Source organism: Oryctolagus cuniculus, chromosome X (genome assembly GCF_964237555.1).
Source record: "Oryctolagus cuniculus chromosome X, mOryCun1.1, whole genome shotgun sequence".
Taxonomy (NCBI): domain Eukaryota; kingdom Metazoa; phylum Chordata; class Mammalia; order Lagomorpha; family Leporidae; genus Oryctolagus; species Oryctolagus cuniculus.
In genome coordinates, this window is record NC_091453.1 from 95,847,724 (window position 1) to 95,864,829 (window position 17,106).

Here is a 17,106-nt window from a genome sequence, read left to right on the forward strand (position 1 = left end):
TACTTAAATCAACATCCAATATTGTCCTAGAATTTTTGAAAAGTACTACTTTCCCTCCTTGATACTTTCAGCTTGTATTTTTACCCTCATCTTAATGATAGTGGGACATCAGTGTCTCTTTTTATAACACACGATTGCTTTAGTAAAAGTCACATAATAACAGAAGTATATTAAAACTTTAGTACACATCTAAGACCTTTAGCTAATTCATAGCTCAAAATAAAAAATTTCAAATGACACATGTTTATAAATATTTTCTTCTCAAAAATAAATTTGAATACATAGGAAAATGCATATACAAGGTTTTTAACTAAGGAAGTTAATCTTATATTCCAATCAATTTCATTTCCTAGATTCTGCTGCTAGAGTTCATGTACCTTTATAAGTATGTATCCATTTAAAAATTTCTAACAATTTTAATTATTATACACATGTAAATTGGTTTTCAAATTTAAAATGTATCACTTAAATGAGAAAATGCATTGCCTTGATGTCACATATGTTATGAAGTAATAAAATAAATGACCACATAAGAATGGCTATTTCTCTTAATGTCTTCCACATTTGTTCCCACTGAAATAATACTTCAAAAACATGGATATTTGCTGTACCAAATTCCTTTTAGAAATAATATAGGATATAGTGACCTAATTTTCTTTTATTACAAGTTGTAACATTAGATGTGCCTTAAGCCAAATGGTGTTTTGAAGCTAAGAATATATGATTAAAAATTCAGGGTCACTTAACATCGATGGCATCAACATGTAAGTGAGTTTGGATATGGTTGATATTAATTCAAATTGTTGACTAAGATCTTAAAAGAAGGCATATAAACTGACATAACTGTAATGAATTTACTATTTTCCATTCTATGTATACATATGGGGGCTGGTGTTATCATTCAGCAAGTTAAGTCACTGCTAAGGATGACCACATTTTATATCAGAGTGCCCGGTTCAAGCCTTAGCTACACTGCTTAAGATTCACCTTCCTGTTCATGCATCCTGGGAAGCAGCAGATGATGTCTCAAATGCTTGGACCCCTGCCATCTATGTGGGAAGTCCAGAGTTTCTGGCTCCTGGCTTTAGCCTGGCCCAGTCCTGGCTGTTGTGAACATTTGGGAAGTGAACCAGCATATATATATATATTGTGTGTGTGTGTTCCCCTCTGTTGTTCTTTCAAGTAGATGAAAATGGATACACATATTCTAAAATGATTTATATATTTGAAAGTTAAAGCAAACAAATTTAAAATACCAACATTTAAAACTACTTTTAAAACGCTGTCCACAATGCTACCTTATGAAATGTACTCACAATTTTTTAAGTCCAGTTCACACTTCTACACTATTATGATCTTATTATTCCATTTTTCATAGGAAGTCCCCTGTAAAATGTTCTAATAGTATTGATCTTTACCTAACTTCATATAAACTTTCAAAGTAGTGCCGGCTGCTTTGCCAAGGTTTAAATAAGTTTATACAGGCTGTTTAAACAGTTATTAACACCCATAACTGGGACAGTGCTTTCTATTTCTAATTTGCATTGCTGTCAAGATCCAGCTATTGTCATTATGATTATGTTAAAACACATATTTGCTATAAAAGTATGTTTAAAGGGAGGAAAATATTAAGTAAAAACAAACATTTTTGGGCTAGCACTGTGGTGCAGTGTGTTGAGTCCCAGCTGCTACACTTCCTATGCAGCTCCCTGGTAAAGTGCCTGGGAAAGCAGCAGAAGATGGCCTGAGTATCTGGGCCCCTGTCACTCATGTGGGAGACCTGAAAGGAGTTCTGGGCTCTTGGCTTCAGTCTGAACCATTGCCAGCTGTTGCCACCATTTTGGAAGTGAAACAACAGATGGAAGGTCTCTATCTTTCCTTCTCCCTGTCACTCTGCCTTTCAAATACACACACACACACACACACACACATATTTCAAAAAACCTTCCAGAGATAATACAAATAACTGCATATTTATAAACTCTTAAGAGATTTCGTTTTCGCCTGCTTGAGAATACTGGCTGTAGAAACCTGACACTATGGCATGAGTTTGGCAGATAACAATCGAGTCCACGCAAAACAGAAAAAGCAGTTTTCCTGGTGGGGTAAAATACTCCTCAAAATGTAAGGCACTTTCAGCAAAAATTCTAAAAGGAATTCTATGCAATCACAACTCTGTGATACTGTTCTTCAAACCAGTATTTGCTGGTTTTGTCATGTTTTGTAAAACCTTAGTGACAATGATTTATCGCTACACATTTCCTTGGTTCTTCATAAATGTATTGCCAAATACCCATACATCCTGTAATGGTTTGGCTGGGAATAAAATTGTCCAAATTCATTGGTCATTTTTCAGTAGACACTGCTTCCTTTCATAAAATTTAGTAAAAGCATATGAATAAAAATCTTTAAATAATGTAGTTCTCATTCTAAACCACACACATGCCATGGTATGTGCAAAGCCTAATACAATTTGTGATGGCAGATTGGGATTCATTTTATAATCAAAGCACATGGATTTTTAGGGTGTTAAACAGAGTTGTAAACATTCAATTTTGTTAATTCACCATGCAACTGTAAAAAGACTATTGTGTAAAGCATGCTATTCTGTCTGCAGCTTATGAAAGTGGTTCAAATCAAGCTAGTAAGTCTTACTCTTATATGAAGGAAGTTAAATTCATTATTTTTCTCTGATTACATCTAAAAATGCAGGGCCACAGAATATGGCTAGACTAATGCAAATTTCATTCTCACTGCTGGCAAAGCATAGGCTGTTATTGATGATGGGTCAATATCCACCTTAAATCATACATTATTGTATATAAATTACACAGTACCAGCCACCACAAAACAAATGAGAGGGCAAGAGGGTCCCTTCCCCAGTGGTGGCAAAAATCTAAATGAAAAGTAGACATACATGAACAAAACTGTTATAGAATATAAGTAGGTACAAGTAAATTGATGTAATAAAAAGTAAAGGTTGAGGGAATGTATAGTAAGGGAATGATTTAGAATACAGCCAGTAAATGACGGCTTATAAAGGGAATTTAAAAAAATTGCCTTTAGCAGCACATAAAATAATGAAATGATTGTCTTTGAGTCTTTATCATCTGAACAATTAAATAACTTATGAATCTGAAATTCATGACTCCATTTAATATTTCAAAGTGACCATGTTTTGAGAATGTTTAAGGAAAGCTATTGGTATCCTCACCTAGAACCTTTGGAAGGAATTTACCTGACATTTGATTTCAACCTTCTGGCTGCCTCAACTATGAGAGAATAATTGTTGTTGTTTTGAGCCATCAGTTTGTAGGAACCATTATGGAAACCCTAGGAAACTAAAATAATATTATTCAAATAACTTTATTTAATTTAGGGATTCTTTTGCTGTTGCATGAAACAACTTCAAAAAGTTCATGGTGTAAAACGTTTTTAAATTTACACAGTTTTATCATTGCATGCATCTCCTTGAACTTTTTGCATACCCTCATGTAAGACACTATGCATTCAAGGTGAATTATACTTCTATAGACTATTTTTCTTTTCTATACTTTTTGTATAATGTCCTGGTTGTATAAATTATTCCCATTCTTGGGTTTATTCTTACATTGGTTTCCTCATTTACAATTTTTTAATTTTTATATTTTTCTTTCATTGCTTTTATTTGCTTATTGGTTTTTCTCAAGTAGGAAAAAATAGTTGTTCACAATGTTTGCTTATTTGTTGCTTTCTGTGAGGAAAGTTAAGCCTATTAAACTAGAGGGTGGCTACAGCAAAAATAGCTAATGATGAGTTTAAATAGAGTGCAGCACTCAGCCTAGCAGTTAAGAAGCCCACATCCTATGTTGCAGTGCCTGGGCTCAAGTCTCAGCTCCACTTCCGATTTCAGCCTCCTGTCTTATGTGCATCCTAGTAGGCAACAGTGATGGTTCAAGTACTTGGGTCCCTGCCACCCACATGGGAGCCCTAGACTGAGTTCCCAGCTTGGACCTGGCTCAGCCCTGGCTGTTGCAGACATTTTGGGAGTAAACTAGTGGGTGGGAATGTGAAACAATCATGTGAAACAATCAGTCAATCTGTCTCTATCTTTCTTTCTCTCTCTCCCCCCACCCCCTCCTCTAGGCATCTAAAAAAAATGAAATATTTGAAAAGACGGGGCCAGCGCCATGGCTCACTTGATTAATCCTCAGCCTGCTGCGCTGGCATCCCATATGGGCACTGGGTTCTAGTTTCAGTTGCTCCTCTTCCAATCCAGCTCTCTGCTGTGGCCCAGAAAGGCAGTGGAGGATGGCCCAGGTCCTTGGGTGCCTGCACCCGCATGGGAGACCAGGAGGAAGCACCTGGCTCCTGGCTTCGGATCGGCGCAGCACCATCCGATGCGGCCATTTGGAGAGTGAACCAACGGAAGGAAGACCTTTCTCTCTGTCTCTCTCTGACTGTTTGTAACTCTACCTGTCAAATGAATAAATACATAAAATCTTTAAAAAATATCTTAAAGGGTTGGCTTTCTGTAAATTAAAAAATCTAGTGAAAACAGAAAGTGTGATTTATACTATGGAATGGTTCTATGGATTTCCAAGGAATAAATGGAAATTTTAATTAATAAAAATTTTGGAAACTGTGTTTAAAAAGTTAAACAGGTCTCCCTTTTTGCAGAATTTGTAAAAGCTATTTAAGGAACAATGCTAATATTTACTTTGAGTTCCCACGAGGGCAAAATATTACACAGCATTTCTAGAACTTACTTAACTACATGATATAGTTATATACCCTACCACTCCTACTTTTTTTTTTTTTGAGGGGTGGGTTAATGAGAGTTTTTTATCTGGCAAGATAAAATATTGGTGGACCAGAGTCAAATGATAGACAAAAGGTCAAAGAGAAACCAGATCTTAGAGGTGGCTTATACTACATTTTGTTAATAGCTCTGAGGATGCTCAAAAGAAAAAGATATTGGTGGGTTTTTTTTTGCTTCTTCCTGTCTCCAAAATACACAAATACACAAATCGGTACACAAGAGGCACTTCTAGTAGCAGTGTGCTCTTTTACTCACTTATAATGCTACAAGGAATAATGCTAAATGCTGAATATAGAGCATGAATAAAACATAATCCTTGATCTCTCAAAGAGTTCTCTACGCAATGATTTTTCCCTCTCAACTTACTAAAGTTACTGTATTAGCTGGTGCCTAACATGCTTAGAACCCCTTGTTATGGGAAGCACTCCCCACAGCCACCTATCCAGGGAACAGTCCTAGGTGCACAGATTCTGGACCACATTATATTGCCTCCCTTATCTTCATCAAAGTGAAGTGGAGCTGATTAAGGACGGGAGCCTGACCCATGTTATGACAGGCATCTACACTGGCCTGATAAATGAGGTGGCCAGGCATGCAGTTTTGCCAGAAAAGAAACCTATGATGAGTAGAACCACCCCCCTTAGAAATTTACAAATTTGAACTGAGTAATACAAAGATCAGGCAGTTAAACAGCAGGAAAATGCATGCATTCATGGAATCCATGTTACCACTGGAACATCAGTGAGGCACCATGAATTTCTCCAGGTGAGTCAATGGAGGCTCATGGTAAAAATAACTGAATTCTCATACTACCTTGGGATGTCAAAAGACTTTCTATATAAGCTTCCATGAAGCACAGATACACAGGTGTCCCAAGAATTTCTATTAGATATGTACTTCCTTTACTGCAACGTGTAGCACAGTCTCTCTGCTTCTAGCCAGTTGTCCTTTAAAAACATAAACCAGAGGTGGGCATTTGGTACATTGTTTAAAATACCATATAGGATCCCTAGATCCCATATTGGAATGCTTGGGTTCAAGTCCCTGCTCTCGTCTCAATTCCAGTTTCCTGCTGATACACATCTTGGCAGGCAGCAGGTGATGGCCTGAGTACCCCAGGTTCCTGTCAAGCACATGGGAAACCTGGATTGAATTCCAGAACCCTGGCTGTTGCCAGAATTTGGGGAGCGGACTAGGGGAAATTATTTGTATTATTACTTTATAGGATACCCATGCATGTAAAAACAAGCCATATATAATGTTAAGTGCTATTTATTCAATTGCTCCAGTTTAGGTACTACCAAGGAAAATTATCTGTGACTAGACAAAAAAAAAAAAAAAAAAAAAAAAAAAAAAAAAAAAAAAACACAAAGCTTTTTCTCTTATCACGTGAGAGCAAATTGAAATAAATATATGGAAACCACGGGAAGTACCCTTAGAGTTATCATCCTTGTTGCGTAGGCAAGGGAGGTCTAAATTTCACCACACTGATCTACATGGTCATCAGAAAAGATAGGCTTCTGAATGAAATGACATATACTCTTAAGATAACATACTTCAAAAAATAGAAGCATAGATTTAGATAATGGAATTTTCAGATTTTTTAAATTTTTAAAAATTTATTTAAAAGGCAGAAAGACAGAGTATGAATGTGTACATGCAAGAGAGCACCACCTGCTAGTTCACTCGTAAATTGCTACCAAGGGTTGAGGCTGAGCAAGGTCCCCACATCCCCATCCCCTCCCCCACATCCCAGAACCGGAAACTCAACCCGGTCTTCCATGTAGGTGGCAGCAATCCACTTGCTTGATCCATCAGTGTTACCTTCCCAAGTCAGCATTAGAAGGAAGCTGGCATCAATAGCCAGAAAAGGGAACTGAACACAGGTGCTTCTACTTGGGATGCCAGAATCTTAACTAGTAAGCTAAATGCCCACTCCTCAGATGAATTTTTTATCAATGAAACAAAAACCCAAATGGTGTTATGCTGTCATTAACAATCTAAGTTACATTAAAAAAATTAAACCGGGGCCAGCGCTGTGGCGCAGTAGGTCAATCCTCTGCCTGCAGCGCCGGCATCCCATATGGGCGCTGGTTCTAGTCCCCAGCTGTTCCTCTTCCCATCCAACTCTATGCTATGTCCTGGGAAAGCAGTACAAGATGGCCCACGTCCTTGGGCCCCTGCACCCACGTGGGAGACCGGGAAGAAGCTCCTGGTTCCTGGCTTCGGATCGGCGCAGCTCCAGCCGTTGCGGCCATTTGGGAAATGAACCAGCGGATGGAAGACCTTTCTCTGTGTCTCTCCTCTCACTGTCTGTAACTCTACCTCTCAAATAAATAAAGAAAATCTTTAAAAAAATATGAAACCTTCATTTCTTAAGCTGGTAGGTGAGTACAAAGGTGTTTTTATATCATCTTTTATACTTTTTACTAAAATTTCATAGTCCTTCAATTCAATTGAGATAAATTTTAATGAAACAAAAAAATTAGTATGTGACAACAGTGAAAGGAGAATGTTTGAACAGACTTTCCTTATCGTGAGGCAATAAAGTAGCCGTTAATGGTCCATGCTCTAGAGACAAATGGTCTAGGTTGGAATCTTAATGGTGACATTTACTAACCATGTAACATTAAAAATGGAGCCAATTATTTAACCTCTCTGAGCCTCAATTTCCTCATTTATAAAATGGGAACAGGGATGGGCAATTGGCCTGACACTTAAGATGCTGGTTAAAATATCTCTGCCCTCCTGGGGAGATTACTGATGCCGTAAACAAGAGTGTCAATTTGTTGTTTTTTTTTTTTTTTTTTTTTTTTTTTTTTTTTTTTTTTTGACAGGCAGAGTGGACAGTGAGAGAGAGAGACAGAGAGAAAGGTCTTCCTTTGCCGTTGGTTCACCCTCCAATGGCCGCCGCGGCCGGCGCACCGTGCTGATCCGATGGCAGGAGCCAGGAGCCAGGTGCTTTTCCTGGTCTCCCATGGGGTGCAGGGCCCAAGCACCTGGGCCATCCTCCACTGCACTCCCTGGCCACAGCAGAGAGCTGGCCTGGAAGAGGGGCAACCGGGACAGAATCCGGCGCCCCGACCGGGACTAGAACCCGGTGTGCCGGTGCCGCTAGGCGGAGGATTAGCCTAGTGAGCCGCGGCACCGGCCCAAGAGTGTCAATTTGTTAAGTCAACAACAGGAGTCACTGTGTACTTACTTCTCATGTGGGATCTGTTCTTAATGTGTTATCCAATGTGAAGTAATGCTATAACTAGTACTGAAACAGTATTTTACACTTTGTGTTTCTGTGTGGGTGCAAACTGAGGACATCTTTACTTCATATATACTAAATCGATCTTCTGTATATAAAGATAATTGAAAATGAATCTTGATGTGAATGGAATGGGAGAGGGAGCAGGAGATGGGAGAGGTGCGAGTGGGAGGGAAGTTATGGGGGGAAGCCATTGTAATCCATAAACTGTACTTTGGAAATTTATGTTTATTAAATAAAAGTTAAAAAAATAAAAAAAAATCTCTGTCCTATATCTGAGCCCCTGGGTTTGAAGTCTGACTCTGCCTCCTGATCCCAGCTGACTGTCAACCCAGATCTTGGGAGAGAACAGGAGATGGGTCCCTGCCACCCGCATGAGAGACCTGGATTGAGTTTCTAGCAACTGGCTGCAGCCTTGGGCCAAGGACTTGCAATTGTGGCCATTAGGGGAATGGGCCAGTGGATGGGAGCTGCCTGTGTCACTGTCTTTCTTTCTGCTTCTCAGACAAATCACACACATACACACAACATACACCACACACGCACATATGCATACACACATATATATGTAAACTACATATATACACAGATATATAATGGGAATAATACTAAAATTATATGTATATTTCAAAGTCTTAAAAACATTGAAGAATTATAAATGCAAGAATACTTCAAAAAGATTATGAAAATTCATGTTATGAAAAAATTTCACGGATTTCAAAATTTTTCATAATATATATTCTCCATGAACTTTTTGAAGACCCACTGTATGCAAGGACTTCAAACATTTTTTATGAAAATAAACTTCTCTATGTTTTAATTCCATTTTCCATGATTTAAGTTCTGTCATACATGTTTCTTTTTATTATTTTTAAATATTTTTAAAGAGGCCTGTAGGGCATTCAAGAACACACTTAATATGGAGTCTGAATTTCATGAGAGTTCTGAGTTGGGAATGTCAATGTAGGCCTAACCATACTTCCATACACACACACTCAGGTTAGAACAGCACATGCCAGAAAGGTTTTACATGAATGGTAAAATGTTAACTGTTACTACTTTAATAACCATTTCAGGAGTCAATTGAATTGAAGTTTATGAAAACAAACTTGGCACTTAAATGCACAGAATAGGTGTTTACTAAAGATTTAATGAATGAAAATAATTCTTGGTGGTTCCATTTTTGATTTGCTGTTATAACAAGCAAACAGAAATTAGAACAAAAAGAGTTTGTATCCCATATTTTTCCAATAGCTCAAAATATTACCAAATTAATAAACAAAAGTAACAAAATTCAATAATAATTATATCTGATACTAGTATTATTTGGATTTTACAAATTTTCATATATACAAATATATACAAATATTCATATATTTCATAGTTAATTTAGAATCAATTTCAATATATATATTTTATATGTCTATGAGCCACAAACAATACCTATTATAATAGTCAATTATGCATTTCAAGTTCCTCTAGCTTAAATATTCCTACATAAAAGAGTTGACAGTATTTTCCTAGGATATGTGTCTTATCCTCAAACCTTCCCCTCAAAGATTTGGCTCACATACAGGGCAGGACCATAGAAGGAGAACATTGGCCAAGTCATTCCTGGCTTAAACAAAATTGAAAAAGTGTGCATGCCAAGTGGGCGATTTAAATTAAATTTTGGAAATCTGTTACCCCTAACGTGCCAAATATGCAAGTATGAAATAATCTAGGAATTGTTTTCTCCTTAAAATTTTTTGTTGATTTCCATTCATATAATAGCCATATCTATTTACTATTCTTCTACTATAGTTCTTCATCTGCAGTAAAATCCCACAAAACCACATGATTCCACTCAGAAGAATAAAGGTGGCAAGGTGTGTGTGTGTGTGTGTGTGTGTGTGTCTGTGTGTGTGTGTAGGGAGTGAGGCAGTTCACAAAGCCAAAAAGAACCCCAAAAGAACACAGAGAGATGACACCTATCAAAGATGAGTGGGAAATCAGCATTTTGCCTTAAATTTAGGCATACATATCTCAATGTACCAATCTGTAAGCACAAAAGCAGTTTAACTTCCCACGAAAACAAACAAACAAAAAAAAAAGGCTCTTCTCTTCTAGTCCTGGAGGTACAGTCCTAGAGTTGGAGGAAAAAGTAGCTACAGGAGACAGTTACAATTTTAAGTATCAGATTTTTATCTCAAGCTTTCTGCATTTGTATAAGTGATGTCAAAGAAATATTGTGGAATGGACACTATGGCAAAGCAGATTAAGCTGCTGCTTGGGACATCCATATCCCATATCAAAGTGCATGTGAACCAGTTTCACTTCCAATGCAGCTTCTTCCTAATGCTACTGGGAAGCAGCCAATGACGGCCCAAACACTTGGGATCCTGCAACCAGTGTGGGGGACCTGGATGGAATTCCTGGCTCCCGCTTTTGGCCTCGTTCAGCCACAGCTGTTGCAGACATTTGGGGGTAAACCAGGAGATTGAAGATCTTTCTCTCTCTGTCTCTCCCCTGTCAGTCTACCTTTCAAATAAATAAATAAATCTTAAAAAAAAAACCTAAAAGTGCCAAATTTATACCAATATTTGTAACATTTATTTTTTTTAAAAGAACTACAGTGTCTCCTAGAATTCTTCCAGTACTGCAATTTTGAGGAAAAAATATGCCCCCTATGGCCCCTAGTTCACTATGAATGTCTCCAAGACAGGTAACCTTTAACAGTGGCTCAGAATTGCTTAAGTTTCTGAAGACTACAATTTTCAAAAAATGTATAATTTAAGTAACAATTTTGTAGTACATTATACATTTGTGTTTTTCACAAGAACACCATATACAATTTCTTGGCTTTGGGGAGGAAGAAAAGTTTGTCTCATATGCTTAAACAAATATTGATAGTTTGGGGGATCGTTCTCTCCCTTTTTGATTCTATCAGTTAGTATTAGCTGATACTAGTCTTGTTTGTTTGATCCCTTTGACTCTTAGACCTATCAGTGTGATCAATTATGAACTGAAATTGATCACTTGGACTAGTGAGATGGCATTGGTACATGCCACCTTGATGGGATTGTATTGGAAGCCTGTGGCACATTTCTAATTCTACCATTTGGGGCAAGTCAGCTTGAGCATGTCCCAAATTGTACATCTCCTCTCTATCTTATTTCCACTCTTATATTTAACAGGGATCCCTTTTCAGTTAAATTTAAACACCTAAGAATAATTGTGTGTTAATTACAGATTCAACCAATAGTATTAAGTAGAACAAAAAATACTAAAAAGGATAAAGTATTAAATTGTACATCAACAGTGGAGAGCTTCTGTTGAAAAATCCTACTTCCTAAAAGTCAATGGGTCAAAATAACTCGCAGCCAGAGGCAAACATCTTCAGACAATAAGATGCTTTTGCTGCCTTAATAGATTTAAAATGCTCCTTGTCAACGGTGGGATAGATGCGACCCTCGGTGGCCAGATAATCAATGGCTTCCTTGATGGCCTTCTCGCTCAGACCACAGAGCTGGGTCTGCAGCTCCTGTACGCTCTTCCCTTCCTGGTGAGGACACATGTGAATCGAGTGGAGCACCTCCTTCCAGATGCAGCTGACATCATAGCCATCTTCATTTTGTCAGCTTTCCCCTTGGCGGGCTTTATTCTGCATCATGTATGCACTGACCATTTCCAGAACATGCATGGTTAACTCATTCATATCCTCCAGGACATGGATTTTCAATACTACAAGGCTTTTTGCTCCCATGAACAACTGAAGGACACAAAACACTTTGGCATATACTCCAACTGGCAGCACAGTAGCTTCCTGCTTCACTTTATTTTTACCAAGTGACTGCCAAACCGGGATTGGCTTGGGGTCATATCATCAATTTTGCAGAGAATTTAGTTTGGAGCCCTCTCCACCTTCCTGATTATCCCCATGACAGAAACCTGGGAAATCTCAATTCGTCTAATCTTGAACACATTATCAACCAGAGGCGAGCAGCTGGCTTACATAACAAGGTACAACCTGTTGGACCGGGCCCTGGATCTCACCATCTTAACAGGCATTGTGCCTCCGTCAGACAGTTGGTCATTGCCACCACTAGCTCCTCCCTCAGCAGAGATGCAACTGTGGCTTCCAAACTCACTCTTAATCATCTTAAGGACAGCTCCAGCTGAGGAGAGATGAGGCTTGGCTCTTGTCAGGGGACTCCACAGGCTGGTTTGGCGCTTTACCCGTGAGCTGCAAGCCGACATATTATGCAGGGCACCACAGCCATCTTCATGCAACCTGTGGAGCCAATCAGCTACCAGAACGCAGCAACTCCAGCCATCGGAGCCTGATGGGTTTTTGCTTCTTCCCATAATCTTTTGGGGTGAGTCATTGCCCTGCTACATTTTAAGAGTTCAAGTGTAATTTGAAGCACCCTCACCATCTTTATAAAAATGCATTTAACTAGACCTCAGTACCACTACCATCATCCCATTCATAAAGGTTACTACTGCTTTATAATTTTTTTTTTATTTGAAAGGCAGAGTAACAGGGAGAGAGAAAGATCTTCTATCTACTGGCTCACTCCCAAATGTCCAAACAGCCCTGGCTGGTACAGGAGGAAGCCAGGAGCCCAGAGCTCCATCCGGGTCTCCCGGACAGGTGGTGAGAGCCCAAGTACTAGGACCATCTTCCACTGCTTTCCCACGCACATTACCAAGGAGCTGGATCAGAAGCAGAGCACCCAGGACTCCAATTGCCCGCTAATACTGGAACACATCTGCTGTGCTGCTGCCTCTGTTAGAGGCGACAACTTAATCCACTGAGCCACAGCCAACTACTTACAGTTACTTTTGAAAGATTAATTTATGGTTCACTGAACAATCCAGCAGACATTTTTGGAGCACATAAGTACTTGGCAGAAAGGTGAGGGTGCTGTAGGTTATATGCAAAGGGAAAAACACTACTGTGGTTACTGCTCTCAAAGAACTCATATTGCTTGTTCAAATCATTAAAAACAGAGGAATTCTAGAAGAAATGGCAAGACAGGCACCTTTGGACAATTATCATACTCTGAAGTCGATCACATCTTACCATTGCCTTTTAAAATTCTGTTGTAAAATTCTAATTTTCCAGTTAGTTTGCCAAGTGCACTGTGCATATGAATAAATAATATATACTTCAACTTGTACTTAAAATTGGATGAATGAGCTCTACACTACTGTCAAGGCTCTGTGGCAGGTCTGAAAAGTACCAGACATAAGAAAATGTAAAAACAGGGCCGGGGCCGCGGCTCACTAGGCTAATCCTCCGCCTTGCAGCGCCGGCACACCGGGTTCTAGTCCCGGTCGGGGCGCCTGATTCTGTCCCGGTTGCCCCTCTTCCAGGCCAGCTCTCTGCTGTGGCCAGGGAGGGCAGTGTAGGATGGCCCAAGTGCTTCGACCTACACCCCATGGGAGACCAGGAGAAGCACCTGGCTCCCACCATCGGATCAGCACGGTGAGCCGGCTGCAGCACACTGGCCGCGGCGGCCATTGGAGGGTGAACCAACGGCAAAGGAAGACCTTTCTGTCTGTCTCTCTCTCTCTCACTGTCCACTCTGCCTGTCAAAAAATAAAAAAAATGTAAAAACAGAAAAACCACAACAAGTTTTCTATATAGATTTATCCATTACATTTTGAACTTCAGATTGTAGCAACTGTGTAAGTAGATCCAAGAATGTTTTGATATTACATTGCACATCAATTTTTTTTTCTTTTCAAAACATTTTTACATGTTATTAACTTAACGCCTTTCTTATGGTTAGTATAGGAACAAGAGTTATTAGAATCCCCCATTGGCAAGTAACGTCTTCCATAATACTTTGTAGTCAGTTAACAGTATAAATGTGTAAGTTTTAAGAAGTTTATTAATACTCTAGTTAATATCAGCCTTTCAGAAAATATGAGTTTAAAGTAGCATAAGTTCTGTTATTCCCAAACAATGGTAATTGTATGATTCATAACAAAATCACAGGAACTACTTACCTGACAGGATTGCTGGTTAAAGAAACTCTCAGGGACTCTAGGCAGTTAAGAAGTTTCTCATCTGATATACCAGATCGTAATTCATGAACATACTCTTGTGAAGACAGGGTGCATTCGTGTTTGCTGTTTTTCAGACCGCCCTACAATACAAAATCATAAACAATAGCTTTACAAAAATTTTAAAGTAAAACAATATATAGGATATATAAATATGTTGTTGCATACAAATGTGTGCAGTGTGCTAGAAATTTAAAAATTCTTCGGGGGCGGGCGGGCACTGAGGCACAGGTTGATCCTCCACCTGCGGCGCTGGCATCCCATATGGGCACTGGTTCTAGTCCTGGCTGCTCCTCTTCCAATCCAGCTCCCTGGGAAAGCAGTCGAAAATGGCCCAAGTCCTTGGGCTCCTGCACCCACGTGGGAGACCTGGAAGAACCTCCTGGCTCCTGGCTTCGGATCAGCTCAGCTACAGCAATTGCAGCCATTTGGGAAGTGAACCAGCAGATGGAAGACCTTTCTCTCTGTCTCTCCCTCTCACTGTCTATAACTCTACCTCTCAAATAAATAAATAAAGTCTTAAAAAATTCTTGCTCACAGAATTGAGCAGTAAAGGTATATTATATATACCTCAACATTTTCTTTATTTGAAAGAAAACTACAAAGGTGGTGCTCATTACTTGAATAAAAAATGAGGGGTCCTCCTAAAGCTCATGAAAATGCATATTATGAAAAACTCCATGGATTTCAAAATATTATTGCACTAAAATAATATTTTTGAAAAGATTTGTTTATTTGAAAGGTAGAGTGACAAAGATGTAGAAGGAGGGACAGAGAAAGATCTTCTTTCCACTGATTCATTCCTCAAATGCCCACAATAGTTGGGGTTGGTCAGGCTGAAGCCAAGAGCCAGGAACTCAGATAATTATATCTATATCTATATCTATATCTATATCTATATCTATATCTATATCTATATCTATACCTATACCTATACCTATATCTATATCCACACACACACACTTTATAGAATAGATGCTTTTACCTAGGGTAGAGCTTTGGAGTTTTAGTGTAAATTCATATTTGAAAATTATGAAAACATGTTAAGGCTGGATTGGTCTTTGAAGATCAGCTCTTCTAACATTCTCATCACAGAAGTAACAAATCCAGGGGCCAGCCTTATGGCATAACAGGTTAAGCTTCTGCCTGCAAAGGTGGCATCCCATATGGGTGCCAGTTCGAGTCCCAGCTACTCAACTTCTAATCCAGTGCCCTGCTGATGTGCCTGGGAAAGCAGCAGAGGATGGGCCCAAGTGCTTGGGCCCTGGCACCTACCTGGGAAACCCAGAAGAAGATCCTGGCTCCTGGATTCAGCCTGGCCCATTCCCAGCCATTGAGCCTTCTGGGGAGTGAACCAGATTTCTCTATCTCTCCCTCTCTCTCTGTAACTCTTTTGAATAAATAACTTTTTTTAAAAAAATAACATCCAGGTTGTTGTCACAGTTCACATAATCAGTGACACGGTCTCTAAAACACACATATTCTGATCCTATATACCACATCTTCCCAATGTTGAATTTTAAAAAATAATGCAACAAATATTTAATTCCAAAATCTCTACTGCAAAGAGTCAAAGTATCTTCAACATAATCAACATGGTGCAACCTATGAAAGAAATAACCTAAAAACAAAACAATATAAAAGATTAACTAATTCTCACTATACTTAATAGGACTATAATAAAAAACTGGCTTTTATTAACATCCTTTTCTGATAGTGAACAAAGGAAACAAATAGATAATGGATGGATAATAATGGAAATTTTAATTAGCTGTTCTGTATGAGATTAATGAAAATTACCACTGTGCCCATTTGATCTTTAAAAAATAGTGCAAAGTTAACAACTAGTGTACATGCTCTTCTAAAACAGGTGAACAAAAACCTTTGCTAATTTGAGGCCGTCCTTTAATTTGAAAATCATCAGGATTGAGATACTTTCAGTATGACTGTGCTTGTGTTATTCTAGCGCAGTACACAAAGATCTAAAAGGTACTCTGGGTCAGTTTAATAATCACACACTCCCCCATCTATGATCTCAAAGTTAATATTAAAACCAGAGAAGCAGCATTCTAAGAAGAACAGTTTAAGTTTGAAGTATAGATAACCACTTCTGAGTCCAGAATGACTTAGTCTTAGCATGGTCTGTCATTCTTTAATGTAAAACAGATTTACCTATAACTTAAGAAAAGGTTTCAGATTTTAGTTGTAAAGGTCTCTTGTTGCAGACATCAGACAGAGCTATTGATTACACACAGGTATTTTCAGCTGCAATGTACACACAGATAGCAATTATTATCAGTAGTCTCGTCGTCAAATAGGAAGGATAATATTGTCATGAATACACTAATATTGTTGCTGTTATTGACCATGATTGATAAACCCTAATGTAGTCAAGTTTATTTGGCTATTTTAATCAAGTGAGTGTTTTATTAATCATTGTAGTTCTCTCAAAATACAATGTTATAGATGAATAAATTTGAAATCATATCTGCAAAGGTTCATAGTACTGTTCTTTGAGACACTCCTCTAGGTTTAAAAGCATTAGAAACTGGAAAAACCATTTTCTTCGTCATCAGTTGCTTGAGTTCAAGTAGAAAAAGGAAATACAAAAAAAGTGCCCCTTCCAAGTCAATCTGTGATGTAGCTGGTGAGGTATACAACTCTGAATATACTGCTGAAATCCTTTAGAAGCTTTCTCTCCACTTATGTAAGAAAAATATCTCTTAAAGGGAGCATATTAGAGTTAATATATTTTAAAAATGTACAAAAAGTGTTGTCAATACATTATATTAGTATACTTAAATAATTTCCTATGATTTTGAAAACTTTTAATTGCATGGAAAATGGAGGGTAAAATATACTATTTATTATCAGTTGAAGTCTACTAAAAACCCCATGTAGAAAATAATTATCATGAGACAACTTCACATAGTGTTATTTCCCATGGCTAAAAGCATTATTTTTAATAAAGACATTTTCAGAGAGTGAAAGT

The 17,106-nt window shown here is 38.3% G+C and overlaps 2 protein-coding genes across 4 annotated transcripts in view; both read right to left on the reverse strand.

The window, feature by feature from the left end:
- Positions 1-17,106, reverse strand: part of DIAPH2 (diaphanous related formin 2) — a 938,294-nt gene that overhangs the window by 707,710 nt on the left and 213,478 nt on the right. For all 3 annotated transcript variants that reach the window (XM_051827762.2, XM_051827761.2, XM_051827763.2), the window contains one exon: positions 14,058-14,197. In XM_051827762.2, the coding sequence (XP_051683722.1) occupies positions 14,058-14,197 (140 nt within the window). The remainder of the gene's footprint in view (positions 1-14,057; positions 14,198-17,106) is intronic.
- On the reverse strand, positions 11,266-12,530 carry RPA4 (replication protein A4). The gene is given in 4 exon segments (XM_070066576.1): positions 11,266-11,912; positions 11,915-12,030; positions 12,032-12,074; positions 12,077-12,530. Coding segments are annotated over 4 exon segments (996 nt in total). The 5' UTR covers positions 12,405-12,530; the 3' UTR covers positions 11,266-11,403.